Source organism: Salarias fasciatus, chromosome 8, assembly GCF_902148845.1.
Source record: "Salarias fasciatus chromosome 8, fSalaFa1.1, whole genome shotgun sequence".
NCBI lineage: Eukaryota > Metazoa > Chordata > Actinopteri > Blenniiformes > Blenniidae > Salarias > Salarias fasciatus.
In genome coordinates, this window is record NC_043752.1 from 5,849,212 (window position 1) to 5,866,446 (window position 17,235).

At 47.4% G+C, this 17,235-nt stretch overlaps 2 protein-coding genes across 4 annotated transcripts in view; one reads left to right on the forward strand and one right to left on the reverse strand.

Annotated features, from left to right (window-relative positions):
• The window catches only part of gas7b (growth arrest-specific 7b), a 36,202-nt gene extending 31,779 nt beyond the window's left edge, over nt 1-4,423 (forward strand). For both annotated transcript variants that reach the window (XM_030098608.1, XM_030098609.1), the window contains exons 10-14: nt 417-545; nt 621-744; nt 2,960-3,039; nt 3,133-3,231; nt 3,304-4,423. In XM_030098608.1, coding sequence (XP_029954468.1) covers nt 417-545; nt 621-744; nt 2,960-3,039; nt 3,133-3,231; nt 3,304-3,417 — 546 coding nt within the window. In that variant the 3' untranslated portion in view covers nt 3,418-4,423. The remainder of the gene's footprint in view (nt 1-416; nt 546-620; nt 745-2,959; nt 3,040-3,132; nt 3,232-3,303) is intronic.
• A 339-nt stretch (nt 4,424-4,762) lies between these two features.
• LOC115393563 (myosin-16) overlaps nt 4,763-17,235 on the reverse strand; it is a 46,087-nt gene continuing 33,614 nt past the window's right edge. For both annotated transcript variants that reach the window (XM_030098607.1, XM_030098606.1), the window contains exons 7-23: nt 16,943-16,999; nt 13,887-13,973; nt 13,454-13,699; nt 13,263-13,380; nt 12,974-13,101; nt 12,695-12,891; nt 12,494-12,626; nt 12,196-12,412; nt 11,797-11,933; nt 11,607-11,710; nt 11,022-11,214; nt 10,742-10,945; nt 10,535-10,660; nt 10,251-10,421; nt 5,984-6,184; nt 5,765-5,911; nt 4,763-5,623 (exon numbers count right to left, since the gene is read on the reverse strand). In XM_030098607.1, coding sequence (XP_029954467.1) covers nt 5,471-5,623; nt 5,765-5,911; nt 5,984-6,184; nt 10,251-10,421; nt 10,535-10,660; nt 10,742-10,945; nt 11,022-11,214; nt 11,607-11,710; nt 11,797-11,933; nt 12,196-12,412; nt 12,494-12,626; nt 12,695-12,891; nt 12,974-13,101; nt 13,263-13,380; nt 13,454-13,699; nt 13,887-13,973; nt 16,943-16,999 — 2,619 coding nt within the window. In that variant the 3' untranslated portion in view covers nt 4,763-5,470. The remainder of the gene's footprint in view (nt 5,624-5,764; nt 5,912-5,983; nt 6,185-10,250; nt 10,422-10,534; nt 10,661-10,741; nt 10,946-11,021; nt 11,215-11,606; nt 11,711-11,796; nt 11,934-12,195; nt 12,413-12,493; nt 12,627-12,694; nt 12,892-12,973; nt 13,102-13,262; nt 13,381-13,453; nt 13,700-13,886; nt 13,974-16,942; nt 17,000-17,235) is intronic.

Sequence of the window (17,235 nt, forward strand, 5' to 3'; positions counted from 1 at the left end):
GAGGTGGGGGGGCACGAGGACAGACCAGAAGACAGGGCCCGGGACTCCAGCTGCACTGGCGAGAGGAAATGGGAAATGGAGTCGGTGATGTTATCCTCCAGAGATGCGCAGATGTGCGGCACTCGTCCAGCTCCTCGGCGGAGAGGAGAGGGCTGGAAATGAACTTTGAACGGCGACTTTTCAGGAAGGAGCTGCGGATCCCATTCATCAGCGACAGCTGGGGCCGAGCAGCAGACCGCCGTACATAAAAATTCAAGAAACCAAAAACTCAGTTTAGTGCCTGAACTCTTGCATTGTGGAGACGAGCAGACGCTCGTCTCCACAATGCAAGAGTTGAGGTGCTAAACTGCTTCTGGTTAGTTTTGAATAAAAAAACGGTTCCTTGTTTAAATTCCTGACTCGTTTTGTTCTTGCAGCTCCAGAGCGAAGTGGAGAAGCCTTTCCTCACCTTCCGCGAGAACTTCAAGAAGGACATGAAGAGGTTCGACCACCACATCGCCGACCTCCGCAAGCAGCTGGTGGTCCGCTACGCCGCCGTGGAGAAGGTAGGCGCACGCTGCTCCGGACCGTGGCGTCGTGTTTCCATCCCGACCTCTGACCCCCCCGCCGTCGTCCCGCAGGCCCGGAAAGCCCTGTCCGACCGGCAGAAGGAGCTGGAGGTCAAGACGCAGCAGCTGGAGATCAAACTCAGCAACAAGATCGAGGAGGACATCAAGAAGGCCCGCCGGAAATCCACCCAAGCAGGTCAGAGCGCCGGGGGGTCAGAGTGCAACGCCGGGGTCGTTCCGGGGTCGCGGATTCGCTCAGGTGTTTGTTGTTTTAGGTAGGCGAGAGCGACGCCTGATTTCTTTGTGCTGTGTGTGTTTGTGTGTGTTTGTAAGCAGTTTTGTTGAGACAGAAGCAGGAAAAAAATGTGTTTTCGCTTTGCTCACGTTCGAATCAGTTAATTAGCAGCAACAGTCCATTTTTCTTAAAAAGATCTTTTTGATTTTACTTTGTGAAATTAATTTAAAGATTCTTTTAAACCAGGGGTTTCAAACATGAGGCCCGTGGGTCAGTATTCAGAGCGCAAGAAGCTCCAATTTGGCCCACCAAAGCACCGAGCAAATTGAAAACTGATTGTTTTTTTTTTTTTTTCAAGCAAATTTCGAAATGGTAGCAGATACAACAGAACACTGAGGGGAAAGCTCGCTGCTGTATTGCGATCAAAGTGTTTTGGACATTTCACTGTATTTTACGTCTTAAGTTTTTTCATTAAAATAGCATTATGTTTGGTCTGTTTCCATTTTCCACAGTTATTGCTTGGTTAGACATTTTCATCACTTATACTCTGAACCGCAACAAAGAAAAATGTCAAGGTTTAAATTAAAAGGTTTATTATGGAAATATTGTCTGATTCACTCAAGAGGAAACTGAGCTGAATGAGGAACCTTGAATCAGAATGTGTTTGACTCACTTGTTCAGCATTTTCCTCCCTCTAGAGTCTTATATTCGACCAATCCTACAATTTCTAGAATGTTCAAACCCTCCAAAGCTTCATGGAGCCGCTACATTGGGACTAAAGAGCCACGTTCACGTTTGTTCGTGTTTCTGTCTAAATCCACACTGATCTCTGTTCAGTGTCTAAATTTGTCTCCTGCCTCTTTTTCCTCGCCCCGCTGTCTGTAAATGGTTAATCCGGCTCTCATTAAGTCTGAATCCTCCTCCCATGATGCTTCAGCCTCCACTAAAGCCATCATCGAGATCGAGTCATGAACCGAGACGCTGTGCTTGTCTTTTTTTGTTTTGTTTTTTTTCTGTTTAACGTGACTCACGAGCTTTATCAGCACCGCCGGCCAGACAGTGTTTTCTTTTAGAAGTCCAGACGACGGGAGCGCAGGGACGAGGCTCTCCCCGCTTTCACACCGGGACGACAGGGGGGTGGCGACGGCGAGGGCGGGGGCCGCCCCCCGACACACACTCACACTTACATTAAGAATCTGCGCGCTTTAAATAGACTTCCCACTTCGTGGTGTCGCCTATCAGAGGGATCAGAGCTGCACAGGAGGAATTTCACTGCTGGAAAAGAAAACACTCCTGGAGACGAGTGGAGGGGACACGGTTTTCAAACTTTATCGGACTTGATTTACAAATATCTGCAGGCCTTTACATTACGAAGCCACAAAGCTTATTCACCACTTTTTATCCTCCAACAAGCTGAATCCAGAAGTTTGTGCTGTGTTTATCCTCCACATGAACTCAGGTGTGAATTAAAAAAAAAAGAAGCAGCCAAAACAGTGAAACTGTGAATGTGTGGAATGATCACAAGGACAAAAAAAAAGGGTTGTTTTTATATACACACACACATTCTTATGTAACAGAGGTGCTGGTGGCGTCTGGCTGCCAGACTGATGCCAAAACAAGCGGAGCAGGGCATCTGTCTGCTCACAACAGCGTCTCATTATCGCTCGGCACACACACGCTGTTCGTCAGTCATCCTGACAGTTTGTGAAAGTCTGAAACACGTCAAACCCACGGTCTCCATACCTTCCTGTTTTAATTCCACGGCTGTATTGACGTTAAAAGTCACTTCATTGATCCGTCTGAGCCCCTGTCCTCTGCTCAGGAGCCGTTCAGATCATTTCATAGAAGAACATTGTGCAGATATTAAGCTCGGAGGAAGATCAGCATCATTTCCCCCCCTGATTTAATCCGACACATGATTAGTGTTTGTTTAGTTGTCAGCAGGATGCAGGCTGTAACTTTAATGAAAGGACAGATCCCAGCTTTTCCTTTCATCATCGCTCACGTTATCCTAATGAAATCTGCTATCAAACCGCATCATCTGCTGCTCTGGAATAATCACATCAGTGGAGGGAGGCGGAACAAACAAGCCACAGGGAAGCTTTAGGCTGTGGCGCCATCTGCTGGATGGTTTATGCACCACATGTTGGAAACCCGAGTTTCTTGTTCCTTCCAGGAGACGAGCTGATGCGCTGTGTGGACCTTTATAACCAGTCCCAGTCCAAATGGTTTGAGGAGATGGTCACTACCAGCCTGGTGAGGAAAACCTGGATTTAAAGAGTCTCGGGATCTGTTTGCTCCACATTTTCAAGTGAAAAAAAAAACACTGTATCCTCTGGTTCTCGGCAGGAGCTGGAGCGGCTGGAGGTGGAGCGGGTGGAGATGATCCGGCAGCACCTGTGCCAGTACACCACCCTGCGGCACGAGACGGACATGTTCAACCAAAGCGTGAGTACCACCTCGGTCCACCCGGTCCGGCCGTCCACGTCAAAGCTAACCGCAGTTCCCCCTTCCCTCCAGACGATGGAGCCGGTGGACCAGCTGCTGCAGTGTGTGGACCCGGCCAAGGACCGGGAGCTGTGGGTGCGTGAGAACAAGACCGGCGAGGTCCGGCCGGTGGACATCGAGATCTGACCTCTGGAAGGACGAGGTGGACGGGAGATAAAGTCTGTGATGGACTCACAAACTACCGACCAAAACACACACATTCCCACACATACACACACGCACACACACTCACACACACGTGGCTCCTCGCAGACTGAGGGACGATCACTTTCTAGCTCTCTGGGTCACGACCGGAGTCCGGTGAGAACCCTACAGGATGAAGGTGGTGCTTGGTGGAAGAGAACCGGGACTCTTCACTGAAGGACACTCAGGTGGTCGAGAAGCAGCGACGCTAAACGAGGAACACGCCTAAAAATGTCGACTAGCTTTGTGTCGCGCCAGCAGTGTTATGCTAACTCTACAGAACTGCAACGATTTTAACAGACGCCGCCGAGCTGAAGGCGTCCAGGCCTGAGAGTTTCGCTCCATTACTGTGTTTCTGAGTACTTCAATGCTAGTGAACGCGCCGACGTTGACCGGTTGCTAAGCCCCTCCCCCTTAGCTGATGTAGCACTGCTAGCCACAAGTTACCAGGAGAAAACAAAGCAGTTGTTGTGTTTTACCAGAACTTTACAAACAGTTCATACCTGAAGGAAATAATATGTTGCTTCTGTGAGCAGACATATGCTACAAAGCTACATAGCTACATAGCTACGTAGCATCTTGTTAGCGAGAGCTAACAACAACCGTATCAGGACCAGCGGTTTGTTGGTTTTGAATGTGGTTAATACTAAAATTTCCGAATGTTTCTTAGACTTTATGAAGATGCCGCTTTAAAATGTTTCAGGTTTTTTAACACGTTGACAGTTTTTTTTTTTTTTTTTTTTAAATGTGAAGAAAATTCAGGATCTTACGTGAAATGATTGACAAGGAGGAGGGCGGGCTTTAGCAATCGCTCAATTTCTGATGTTTAAAAGAGCAAAAAATGATCAGAAGCACCACTTTTGTTTTTCTCAATTGTTTTGCCGCATTCCTAATAAGACTTTAAAATCAGCCTGTTGCACTTTATACTGCCATGATTTTTTTTTTTTTTTTTTTTAAATTGAACTTCCTGTAAGTTGTTGGTATGAAAAGTGCTCTAAGTAGAATCTGTTGTGCTTTACGTCGCTGATGGCGGCTCGATCCAGATGTAAATACACGAGATGTGATGAAGCTGTTGAACCTGTGGCTTTTGAAAGGTTTCAGGTGGATTTCAGTGTCTTGTCTAACCGCCTGCGCAACGTCTCGCTTTACCACCAGGGGGCGTTTTGTACGTTCACAGCGAATGGCGGCCATCTTTCTGTAATAAAACGGAAACGTGCATCCTCAGTCGTTTTATATTTCAGGTTTTTTTTTTTTCTGACACCAAAGTGACACAAAAAACAAAAAGATGGAAACAAATGAAAAAAGTCTTTATTCCCTAAAATCAGCACATTTTGACAATGGACTGGAAATGGTTCAAAGGCGAATTGTTACTGGTCGAAACTGGTTAAAAGGTTAAACTATTGCCCTCAAGCTAACTATTTAGAATCTCTTTTTTCTTATTAAATAGCTTAATGATGGATAAAAATGCGTCAAACCAGAAAGACGTTAACATCGGATACTTGTATTTTTTGCCAATCATGTTGCTTTCACAATATTATGTTTCTGATATCATTCAGCCTCATTAATAAGAATGGAAGTGCTAAGATACGGTGGTTTAGCATCCTTGATACAAAAGAAACACAGCTGAGAGTTAGCATGAGCCGAGAGCATGAAGACATTTCGACATTATGGCGCAAAATTTCAGAGGAAACAGTTTTGGTTCGCCAGTTTTAATCAGTAGGTTGTTTTAGAGTCGTAGGATTAGTAATGCTGTGTTTGAACAATTTCAGCTGATTTTATTCCAAAGATCATCATGACCTGGTCCATGTGGAAGAACTGAATGATTCTTTTTACTGTGTGAATCTCTTGCAGCATGTTACATTTTTTTACACATAAATGGGTATAAAAGTGACCAGAGTATAAAATTCAATAGGAACGTGCAGAACGCTCAAACATTTGTCGCCGCGGCGACCTGGATGTTCTGGTGGCGTCCACCGCAGAGCCGGGGTCCGGCCTGCTACTCGATCATGAGCTTCTTGAGGGAGTTGAGGTACGCCGGGATGAGGGAGCTGACGGACTCGTTGTCGTCGTTGAGGATCTTCTCTCCTCGGCCCTCGGAGCCGGCGGAGCTGGGCGACCGCACCAGGCCGGGGAACGGCGTGCTGTAACCCTGACGGAGCCACCACAAGACGCTCACTTTCAAAATCAACAAGTATGATCAATTCCTTTCAGTTTTGTTTGATAAAACCCCCTAAAAATCTTTTGTTTTGGTTGTTTCTGTGGGTCTCCGTCCCCGTCTCAGGGTACTTACAGAAGAGTATCCCTTCCCAAAGCTGCCTCTGTTCTTGGTCCTGATCTTGGTCAGCGCCGACTCGGCGATGTCTGCTCGCTCCTCGGCGTCGTCCAGCTCGTGGACGGTCTTCCTGTATTTGGCCAGGTTCATGTTGGCCTGTTCTTCCTGCAGAGAGAAGAGATTTGAGCCGTTTGCGAGGCGGACGGGAGCGGCGTGGAGAAGGCGCGGCAGACGTACGGCCTCCTCCACTTGTCTCTTGTAGGCCTTCATCTTGTTCTGCAGCCTCTCCACCAGCTCCTGCATCCTCTGCTGGTTCTTCTGGTCCTCCTCCGACTGGAACAGCAGCTCCTTCAGGCGCCGCTCGTTCTTCCGGAGCGTCTTCACCGTCTCGGCGTGGCGCTTCTGCTCCGAGTCCAGCTCCAGCTCCAGCTCCTTCACCTGCACATGGACACCGTTACTGAGGGAGGGGGTGGAGTGGGTGAGGTGGGGGTACCAGTCCATCTACATCTCCTCTGTCTTCTACAGTCATGAATCTTAGCTCAAACAGCTGAAATGAGTTTTCTCTGAAGGAAACTCAGGAGCCAGGACGCTTTAGCTGATGTGGTTCAGCAGCTGATTTGGTTTCTTCCAGTTTGAGGTCTACTTGGTGTTACTGGGTTGAGATTACACTACCAAACAAAATTTAAACTTTTCTCTGTTCCTGGGAGGAAAGTGTTTATTTCCTCTTCTATAACCTTAACCCTATTGGAATGCATTTTTTTTTTTTTTAACACGCTAAGAAATAAAAGTAAATTTCTGTCTTTTGTTTCCTTTAGTCATCTAATTACTATAGCAAAAACTGTGGAAATGATTTTTTTTTAACCAAAAAAGTCAGTCATTTCATCACCAAAGGCACAAAAGCAAAGTCTGAACTCCATGATGAACGTATCTTTGATGGATCCAGGTCTAGAAGTGAGGAAACTGTTCTTTCCACCCAGGAAAGTGTTACATAGTCTAACGAGTCTGACTCTGGCTCTGCAGGTTTCAAATGAAATTGAACTGAATCTCTCTGGTTTGGTCTGGAAGCCACCAAGACCCAAGGTAAACAAAACAGAAAGAAGATGGAAAGACAGACGTATAAAGAGTCTGAAGCAGAAAGGGTGAAAACAAGTCATGAACTTAATACCAGTCCTTTCTGGAACTGCTGTGTCTCCTCTGATCTATTGATTATTGACAGGGTTAGGATGCTGGGTCGAGTTGAAGATACTGCTGATCAACACCAGAGGGCGCTGTCACTCTTCTCACTGCTCAGTGCTGATAGATTTGGTTCAATGTAGGTTTGGAAAAAGGTGTTTTTACTGTATTCTCTTTGGTTCCTGAGGTTCTTCAGTGGCTTCACACACTGATATGTGGTCACACTCCAGCAACACATTAAACAGTCCTATAGTGCTCATTGTGTTGTTTTTATGAGCATTAGAAGACAGTAAGTACAGTTATACATCTGAAAACTGCGGCTCACTGGGTCTTCGGTAGAACCTAGTGGTGTTGAAGGGTGATAGTTCATGTAAACACTCCACTCTGCAGCGCCAGCAGGAATCCTGCAGAGTGTTTGGCTTTTTGAAAGTGGGTTCAGTGTGGCGACAAATCCCAGCAGGATGGAACTGAGAGCCGTGAGGTTTAACAGCTTTTGACGATGTTACATTAAAAAGAGAGAAAACAACTTTATTTACAATACACAGTACATTAGAGAGCTGCTCCTCTCACTGTGCGATATTTAACAAAACAAAAATAATGCATAATGCTTTTCTGTGGAGGATTTTGTCCTCAGACGACTAGGTCGTGGAATCTTTGAAAAATTATATTCTATTGAGAGATGTCAGATTTTTTTCTCCAAACTTCAGAAATGTCGAGTTTTCTCTTTTCCCAGTTTCCCCTGAATGCACCATGTTCGTTAATGAGGCACACCTGTAGTTAATCAGCCTGAGCACACCTTCACAGCTGCAGGCGGAAGAAGAAGTAGTTCCACCAAGCAACCGGAAAACGGCCTGCTGCTACATGATGTAGTGTGTTTCTTCTTTAATAGAAAAAGAATCATGTCTCTTCAAAATAATTATCTTGATTGTAAGACTTGATTTAATCACTAGAATCGATCCTGTAACAACATGTTACTTGTTGGGGACTAGTTTCCTTAGATCAATACACCCAGGACTCCAGCATTACAAACTGTCATTACAGAAAAAAGCTGAAATTTATTAAAGAAAAGTGAAGGCAGAAGACTAACATTCATTAGATGTGATTTCTATTTAAACTAAAGTGGAAGTTTTTGTCTGAAACGAGTTTCTTGAACGACCAGGTAAGCTGATGAAAAAATGAAGAGGAATACTGAAAATAGCTCCAATTGACAAACTTATTGTATTATTATTCCATTTATTCCACTAATAGAATCATTAATGTTTGTAGAGTGCAATAATTTTTATTTTATATTTTATTCTTTTTGCAAATATGAAGCATTAATTTTCCTCTGGTGTGTTCAGGGGCCGACTGGATCAGAATACAACTCCGGAGATAAGAGGAGAAATAAAACTGAACATCATGAGATGTTCTGGATATCTGCTTGGAAACAGGAGAACTGAGAACCTTCAGACAGCCCGGAATAAAGGACCAGCAGGAGAGAGATTCAGAGCTGCAACATGACTCCAAAAAGTAGGACTCGCTTATTTTATTCTCCTCATGTTTGGTTGTGTTCATGCACCCAGCCTTGAGGTGCAGCTGTTTTCTGTTTTCTGCTGTGACTTTTCTGTGTTTTGCACACAGTTGTCTGTGTTCACGATGTGCAGCTGATTTCATGCAGAAGTGTGCAAACATTAATTTATCTGTGTGATTTTGGAAACCAACCCAGAGCTGCTGTATGGCTACAAAAGTTAGGACTTCACACCCAGCCTTGAGGTGCACGTGTTTTTTGTTTGTTTTGTTTTGTTTCTGTATTTACTGTTGTTACTAAACAATGTTAGTAAACTATTGTTTGTTTTTTTGCATGCATCAGTACCAGCTGCTGATTCCATGCACGTGTGCACACATTGGGTTATGTGTGTGGTTTTGGACTGAAACCTTTTTGTTTGAGTTTGGCTCTTTCTTTCACTTGTTGCAGAGATTTTGCTTTTCTCTACCTCAGATTAACTGTGGATCTCACAATCATTTGATTATGCCACCAGACTTGGGAAAATACTTGAGATCAAGCTGTAGTGGTTAAAATAATTTTATTGTGGTTGACATTTGATTTTTAACTGATCCACGATTTGAGAGAATTTTAGAATATTTGTGAGTTTAACTCAGCTAGGTTAAACTATGCAAAAACATTTGCTTTTTTTTTTTTGCATGCCACTTTTTTCACTTTTTTTTCTGGAGAATTTGCATTTATTTTGTGCAGCTGGTGGTTAACAAAAGTGCTTGTGTTGCAGTTTTTTAGTAGCCTCGTAAACCAGACACGCCCACTCCTCATCCACATTTGGATTTGGAGTTAAACTTAGTCTGGATAGGAGCCCATTGTAACTTCTTGCAGGGGGTGTCAGTTACTCCTTTGACTGACAGCGCACTTCAGCCAATCAGCACTTCAAAACAAATACGTCATCAAAATGCGTCCGCTTCTCTAAGGGTTAGCTTTAGCTCATTAGCTCTAGCTTCCCTACACGCAAAGACACGCAAAATTGACTTTTTCTGTTAGATACTCACCAGGCGCAGACTCTTGCTCTTGCTTGATTGTTGTAATACTTGGTATTTTGGCTCTAACGTTACTTATTGCAGTTTTCAGACGATGGTTAATGTCCGTAATCTCCGCTACGCTCAGTGATGGTGTCACTTCCGGTTTAGCTGTCGGAATTCGCCCAAAAAATTTGAAAACAAAAAGCAGCAACGCTGATTGGCTCGGCCGTTTCACGACTGAGTGAAATCCCCGTCTATGGGCTCCTACCCAGACTGAGTCCAACTCCAAAATCCAAACGCAGATGAGGAGTGGGCGGGGCTGGTGTACGAGGGAAATTTTTTAAGTGACTTCAACCCAAAATAATTGTTATATCAGATTTCACAATTTTGACAAAGAATATAGAAATTTTTGGGCCACATCGCCCAGCCCTATTGGACGCCAAGCTATTTCTACCACAATGATCCATGAGAATGATGGCAGGCAATTCAATGAAAAAGATTCTGTTTGGGCAGTTTTTCCTGAATTTAACCCTGATCTGGAGGTAATTTTGATAACATGAGCAGCGCAGCACCCAGGAAGCTGCTGATCATCAATGACCTTGCTCAGGTACCCACAGAAGTCTCCTATTGGCAGTGGGATTCAAACCTGTGAACTCCCAAACACAAGCTTGCTTCGTTAGCATCTAGACTTTTAGTGACTCCAGCAATTTTGATCAATTTCAGTTGCTGGTTCAAATAAGTTCATACTGACCATGAAGCCAATTCTACACTTTTGGAAAAGGTTGGGACTTGGTATCAACCCTGAATCAAGCTGTAGGCTTCCTACCTTTCCCTCCAGCTTCTGGATGATCTTCTTGCCCCCCTTCAGAGCCATCTGCTCGGCCTCATCCAGCCTGCCGCTCATGTCCTTGATCTGGGCCTCCAGTCCTTTCTTCACCCTCTCCAGGTGGAGCGTGTGCTCCTGCTCCAGTCGCAGCTCCTCGCCCACTCGTGCCAGCTGATCATGGCGGACATAAACACGTGACTTTCCACTGTGGTCTCAGCTCATTTTACTCAGACCACTGGGTTCTGACCGCCCCGGTTCCTCCTGGTCCGGTGTGTCAGGCTCACCTCACAGTTGGCCTTCTTGGTCTTGTCGCTGCTCCCTCGGAGCTCGGCCTGCAGCTCCTCGTGCTCCTGCTGCAGAGTCTGCAGATCCACCTCCAGCTTCCTCCTCCCGCTCAGGGCCGACTGGAACTGTGGGAGAGAAGCAGAGAACCGGGTGAGTCCAGGACCGGGCCAGAACCAGGAGGAGGGTTCCAGCTGCCGGCGGTCCACCTGGTTGTTGAGGTCGCCGTGTTTCTCGACGGCCTCCTGCAGCTCCGTCTCCAGAACCTTCCTCGCCCTCTCCGAACCCTCCAGCGCCGCCCGGGTCTCCTCGGCCTCGCCGACCAGCAGAGCGCAGCGCCGCTCCGTCGCCGCCTGCTCCTCCCGGCGCTCCTCCTGGCCCCGCAGTTCCTCCTCCAGCTGGACCTGCAGCTCCTGCGACAGAAGTGCGGCGTTCAGAGAGACGCTGACCGAGCGGGCCGAAGACGCCGATCCCTCCGGCGGCGCCGACCTTCAGCTGCTGCTGCAGCTTCTTGCTGCTCTTGCTCAGCTCCGCGTTGCTCTTGCTCAGAACGTCCACCTGCAGCTCCAGCTCGTTGACGTCCGCCTCCAGCTTCTTCTTCAGCTTCAGGCCCTCGGCTCGGCCCTTCACCTCCACGTCCAGGCTGGCCTGCAGCGACTCCAGCGCCCTCTGGTGGCTTTTCCTGGCAGAGACATGAGGGGGGTATTAGCACCATGTGGGACGATAAGGTCCGACTTGGAAGAAGGAAAAGTTCCGGCCTTACCTCTGAGTTACAATCAGTTTGTTGAAGGAATACAGAAAGATGAGAGCATGAGAAACGGTGTGAGAATAAAAAGTAGAGGCACGTGTCATGGAGGATTTTATGAGGTCATAAGTGATGTTAGCTGTTCAAATGAGACTAACCAAACCATAGCTGACCATGTGAAGAGACGATCGCAGCTAATAAAAGACTGAGTGCTTCACATTGACAGAAATGAATAGCTGTTATAATAAGTGTGTATCATCAGCGTATAGTTGACTGTTTGCATTGTGGAAGAAGTTCTTCCTGGAGAAGTGTAAAATAAGAAAAAGTACCTCAGTGTTTCAGTCTCCTCCTCCTTCTCCTGAAGTCTGCGCTCCAGGTCTCCTTTAGCCTGAGACAGCTCCAGCTGGAGCCTCAGCACCTTGGTCTCCTCTGCCTGAGAAAACCCACCAGGGAGCAACATTATGGAGCGAACACAGAAGGTGCTTCAATATCGACACTGCTGGCAAACATGTACTGTACCTCCAAAGCAGCTTCAGACTCCTCCAGTGATGCCTGCAGCTCCTCTTTCTCCATCTCAATCTTCTTCTTTGCTTTCTGGAGCTCGTGGACGCTCTTCCCGCCGTCTGACAGCTGGTCTGTGAGGTCAGCGATCTCCTCTGTGAGAAGAAGAAAAATGACATCCCATCTGAATGAATTGTTCTTAAATAGTGACATCACCCAAAGTAAGAGAACTTCTTCTGATTCAAACATTCCTGGTTGGTCATCTTTAAAGTTCACTGTTGTGCTCAAAATCCAAGTAGGAATTTATTTATGTGGTCTCTCACGAAGATGAACCTTCTATTCTCAAAGCTGTGATTTGCTGACAGACGTCAATAAAAGTGTTAGATAGCAGAGATCTTCACTTCGGCGCCATCCTACCCTGGTAGGCCTTGTTCTCTCTGCGTAGAGCCTCCATCTGCTCCAGAGACTCTTCGTGGGCCGTCTTGAGCTTGAAGAGCTCTCCGGCGTGCTGCCGGCTCTCCTTCTGGCAGCTCTCCACCTCCACCACCAGCTCCTCGCACTTCTGCTTCCACTCTGCCAGCTGCTTCTCCAGCAGCCGCTGCTTCTTATCCAGAGCCTGACCGCAGCTGCTGGCCTGAAGGGGGGCAGAACGACACCTGAGTGGTGAAACAGGCCGGAAACAGGCCGCCGTAAGCATCTGGCCTACATGTTCTACCTTCTCCAGGTCCATGCAGAGCTCCTCCACCTCCCCCTGCAGCCTCTGCTTGGTCTTCTCCAGTGAGGAGCATTTGGCCTGGGTGGCTTCCACGGCCTCCTCCGCCTCCTGCAGCCTGGCCGCCATCTTCTTCCTGGAACAGGAGGCGATGTCAGGAAATGCAGCAACCGCCAACGAGCTTCCAGGATCCACAGCACTCACTTGGTCTCCTCCAGCTCGTCGGCGTGCTGGATGGCGTCGGCCTCGTGTTTGCTCCTCCAGTGCGTCACCTCGCTGTTGAGCTTTGAGACGAGGCGCTGCATCTCCTGCTTGCTCTCCTGCTCCTCCTCCAGCTGCTCCCTCAGCGCCTCGCTCTCCTGCCGGGTGGAGCTCAGGCCGGCGGCGGCCGCCTGCCTGCTCTGTGGAGGCAGAAGGAGTCGAGCGTGTGAAGCGACGAGGGAAACGTGGAGGTTTTTTCTGTCTCGCGTCGAGAAGCCCGACCTTGACCTCCTCGTCCAGCTGCTTCTTCAGCTCCTCCAGCTGAGACTGCAGCTGAGACCTGGAGCGGCTCAGCTGGCTCGCTTTGCTCTCCGCCTCCTCCATCTGTCGAACCATGTCGGCGTTATCAGCTGACGGACACACAAGAAACAGAGTCGTCATTCAGTCATCCAATCAAAATGATAAATAAATGCTACTCAGGAGATCAAAGGTTTCAAGCATCTGGATTTGATCCAACAGATTAAAAGGAGGTATTTCTGGTTTTTACACTTTGCACGTGGACATCACTCACCTGTGAGTCTGTTCTTGGCCACGCTGAGCTCCGTCAGCGTCCTCTGCAGCTCGTCTCCTCTCCTGTTGGCCTCGGACAGCTGCTCGTCCAGTTTCTTCACCTGGCCGTCCGAGGATGTCTGCCACACAACGCGCCCGTTAACTCCGCGCCAACACGGCAGTACCATATCCGCCCGGCCCGAACCTCCCCACCTTGGCCTTCTGCAGGCCGTCCAGCGTCAAGGCCAGCTCGTCCACCTCCATCCTCAGGTTCTGCTTCTCCTTCTCCAGCTTGGCCCGGGTTCGCTGCAGAGCCTCGCACTGCTCGCTCAGCTCGGACACGACGTCGCCGTGGCGCTTCCTCAGGGACGAGGCCAGCGCTTCGGACTGCACCGAGGACTCCTCCAGGTCCCGTCGCAGGCGCTGCAGCTCAGCCTCCCGCTTCTTGTTCACCTCCATCTGGTCAGAACGCACAAACGCAAAGACGTCAAGGATTTTTCTGGGCAATAGTTTCACCAACTATCAATTCTATCAACAGTCGAGCAACGACTTTTGGTGAAGGCTGTCAAAGGTAAACCACTGAAACCTTCTTTTTAATATTAGGTAAAGTTAGCTTGTAGATAAAGAGTAGACGGTGATGGTGAACCTGCGAGGCCGTGACGCCTCCTGCTTCCTCCAGCCGGTCCGTCAGATCGTCCAGCTCTCTGGTCAGCTCTGCTCTCTGCTTCTCCACCTGCCAGAGACACAAACACACACAATCCCCCGAGACTTGTTGAAGTGGAGTCGACTTCGAGCCATAAAACTTGGTCTGTTCTGAGGACAGGATATTTTAGCTCCAGGGGACGAGGATGATTGACGGCCTCCTAAAAGAGAGTGATCTCTCCTGTGGTCAAAGGTCAGCGGGTTAGATGCTATCCAGTAAGAGAAACACAGAGGTTAGCTGCTGTCGCGCAGTCCAAATATTGTCTGTGAACTCCTGTTTCCTGTGGATGTGAAACAAAGCTCTAACTGCTGCACATCCGAAACAGTTCAGACTTTCTCTTTGTAGCCTTGATTTTTTTTTTTAATTCTAAATTTGCAGTTATCACAGCACTGACACAGGATTTGGACCAAATAATAATAATAATAATAACCCAACTGTCCTGTTGGGATCTATTCTGGGTAATTTGAAAGGTGTGATCTGCCTCTCAGTGTAAACCTTTTAGAATGTTTTCAGCCTGATTTGTAAGTCAGCTTGAGAAGTAAGACGTGGAATGCTTATAAATGAGGATTTAGAAGCAATGTTGTTACTTTTTCTCCTAATTTATTAGTATGTTATTAATACAGCTGTTAAGACTCGCGTACATTTTATAGGCATTGAAATCACAGAACAATAAGGTAACATGTATGTTAGAGGTTATGTTCAACATTTTCTTTCCAATTTTTGGTACAATGATAAAAATCTGAGTCCTGGGTAACGGTTTCTTTATGATCTTAATTCCTATGGGAACGGTGCAAAACCAAGCGGAAAGATAAAGCTCTGCAGTTGCATTTATAGATAATTCAGTAAGAATTTACTCCACATTCCTCCAATAAACACAGTTTCTGCAAGTCTGCAATTATTTTACAGCATTTTTAAGTATGTCACATAAAAGTTGAAAGAAGAAACCAGCCCTGCTGAAATTCTGGTCAATAGCCCGGCTCAAAAACTGAATCTTGTAAATGAACATCGCTGTAAAAAGTTGAAACCTACATGTGCTGCATTAAAACAAGACAAATAAATACTTTAAAGTGGCTAAACTGTTGCCATATTGATGATAAAGTGAGGCGCACATGGAGGGAGTTTACTGTCGCTCAGAGCGCCGTCGAAAGTTTGGACTCCGATCTTTTACAGGCGCTTTTAAAATGCTTGGACAAAAAGCAGCGAGCCGCAGCCGACAGCACACCTCAGGCACAAACCGGCCAAACAGACGATTCTCATTCTGCTCACCCTCCCCGAATCAGTCTGTGAGGACGGCACTCGGCTCACTCATCGCTCCTCTCCAAGTCAGCGCCGCCTGACACCGCTAACTCCCCCGTATGCTAACGGGAGGTCAGCCGAGGTGTGAGAGAAGACAAGACAGACGACTTCTTCTGCAACAGCGTCGATCTTCCTACCATAATCAATTCTGACACCAATACAGCTGGGAACCGATGACAAATCTAGTCCTTTATCCACTGTCTCTTCATTTTGAACAACATCAGGCTTAAATAAAAACGACCAATAAACACGTTTAGCCAAATGTTGTCCGAGCTCCCTGTTAAAATCTGGACATTCCCTTAATTCCTGCTTCAAAATGATTAACGGGACTCGGCAACATTCAGATGTAGGTTGAAATCCTGAATAAATGAAACACGGGTAAATGTATCCTCGCTTTAGGCTCATGGTCGTCAATTGAACGTAGAGAGTAGGAATTAAATTACTTGATTAGGAAGAATAAACCTGTTCAATCCTACTCGAGTAGAGAGTATTTTCTGAATAACGACTCACATCTGAGTCTCAGGCTCTGTTCTGTAGTTTTTTTTTTTTTTTTACAAATTTGCTTGTTCAGAGTCATTGACGACTTTGGTCCACAGGCCGTATGTTTGACACCGTTCCATTAAATGGTAGAAGTGACTGAATCGTGTCTCATGAAATATGCGAGAATACTGGGAAAGTACGTTTGTCTGCAAAACGTGAAAAGCTTTTTTTTTTTTTTTTATGAGTGTGTGTGATCCAAGAGACTCTACACAACGCAGTGTGGAGAGTGTGTGTGTCAGCCTGTCCCCCCCCCACTGACTGAGGAGCCAGGCTCAACAATAGCGCGCCTGTGTTTAGCGGAGGTATGCCGTCTGAGAGCAGATAAAGACGTTCATGTCTCTACCTGCCTCCTCCTCCTCCTCCTCCTCCTCGGTGCTCCTGCTGTCCGGACGGGGTTCAAACATCAGGAATACCACCCAGAGTGGGGAGAAGTGCCCCCTCCTCCCCCCTCGGGGCCCCGCTGTCACTCCATTCAACACTCGGGGGGGTGAAATATGTGCCACTGTAGCGCGGAGAGCCGGGCCGAGGGTTTTAAGAGGGGCGGCCGAGCTGCGCGGCTTAAGTACACACACGTTTTAAGAGCGCCTTGTTTGAAACAACACACACTCAGAGAGCCCACCGTGGTAGATTAGCCCCACGTGAACCAAGCAGATGAAACTCATCTGTTAAAGTAGAAGAGCCCAGAACAAGAAGTAGGTGGGCGCAGAGAAGAGCATGTTGTGCATATTGAAGCTCCTTTTAACCATCTTCCTTCATTATCGTAAATCCACGTCAACAAGACGATAACTTCCGAAGTAGCCACTCCTCAGATTTACTTCCAGGAGACAGAGGTAAAGGGGGATTAGGGGAAGCAGAAGGTTGACTGAAGTGTGTGTCAAGGATTGAGAAACGAAGGAGTGAAGGGGATGTTGGGGCTCCGCTGTCGGGCCCTGGATTTGCCCTGCCTGTTAACCAGAAGCAGCAGGTTTGCTTTATTATCACAGGTGCAGATGGTTTGGGGGTGACCGGAGGTGCAACGCCAATGGCTGCCACCGTCCCTGCCCTCAGACCCCGACTCTTGTTTTTTGGTTTTCGTCGTACTGCTCTCCAGACTCTCGTCAGCCCCCCGGTCGTCGGTTGTGTCTCACATCTAGATGCTTGACGGTTGTGTTGAGGTGACGTACCTTGACCCTCATGGCCCGCTCCGCCTCCAGCTCCTCCTCCAGCTCCTCGATCCGGGCCTGGAAAGAGACGTGGACACAGGTTTGATTGTGGGAAATCTTAGAGACGTCCTCCCTAAAAGCATGAGCTATGAGCTTGTTAGAAACCTTCTGCTTCCTCCGTTCCTATATCATTTTGACGGGACCAACGGGACACCCCCCCCTTACGGGCCGTTTGCTGTTTCAAGGAAGCACTGAGGCCGTCTCTTGCTCTCTGGGGAGTTTGCATTTCCCTTTTTTTTAAACTTCAGGTAGCA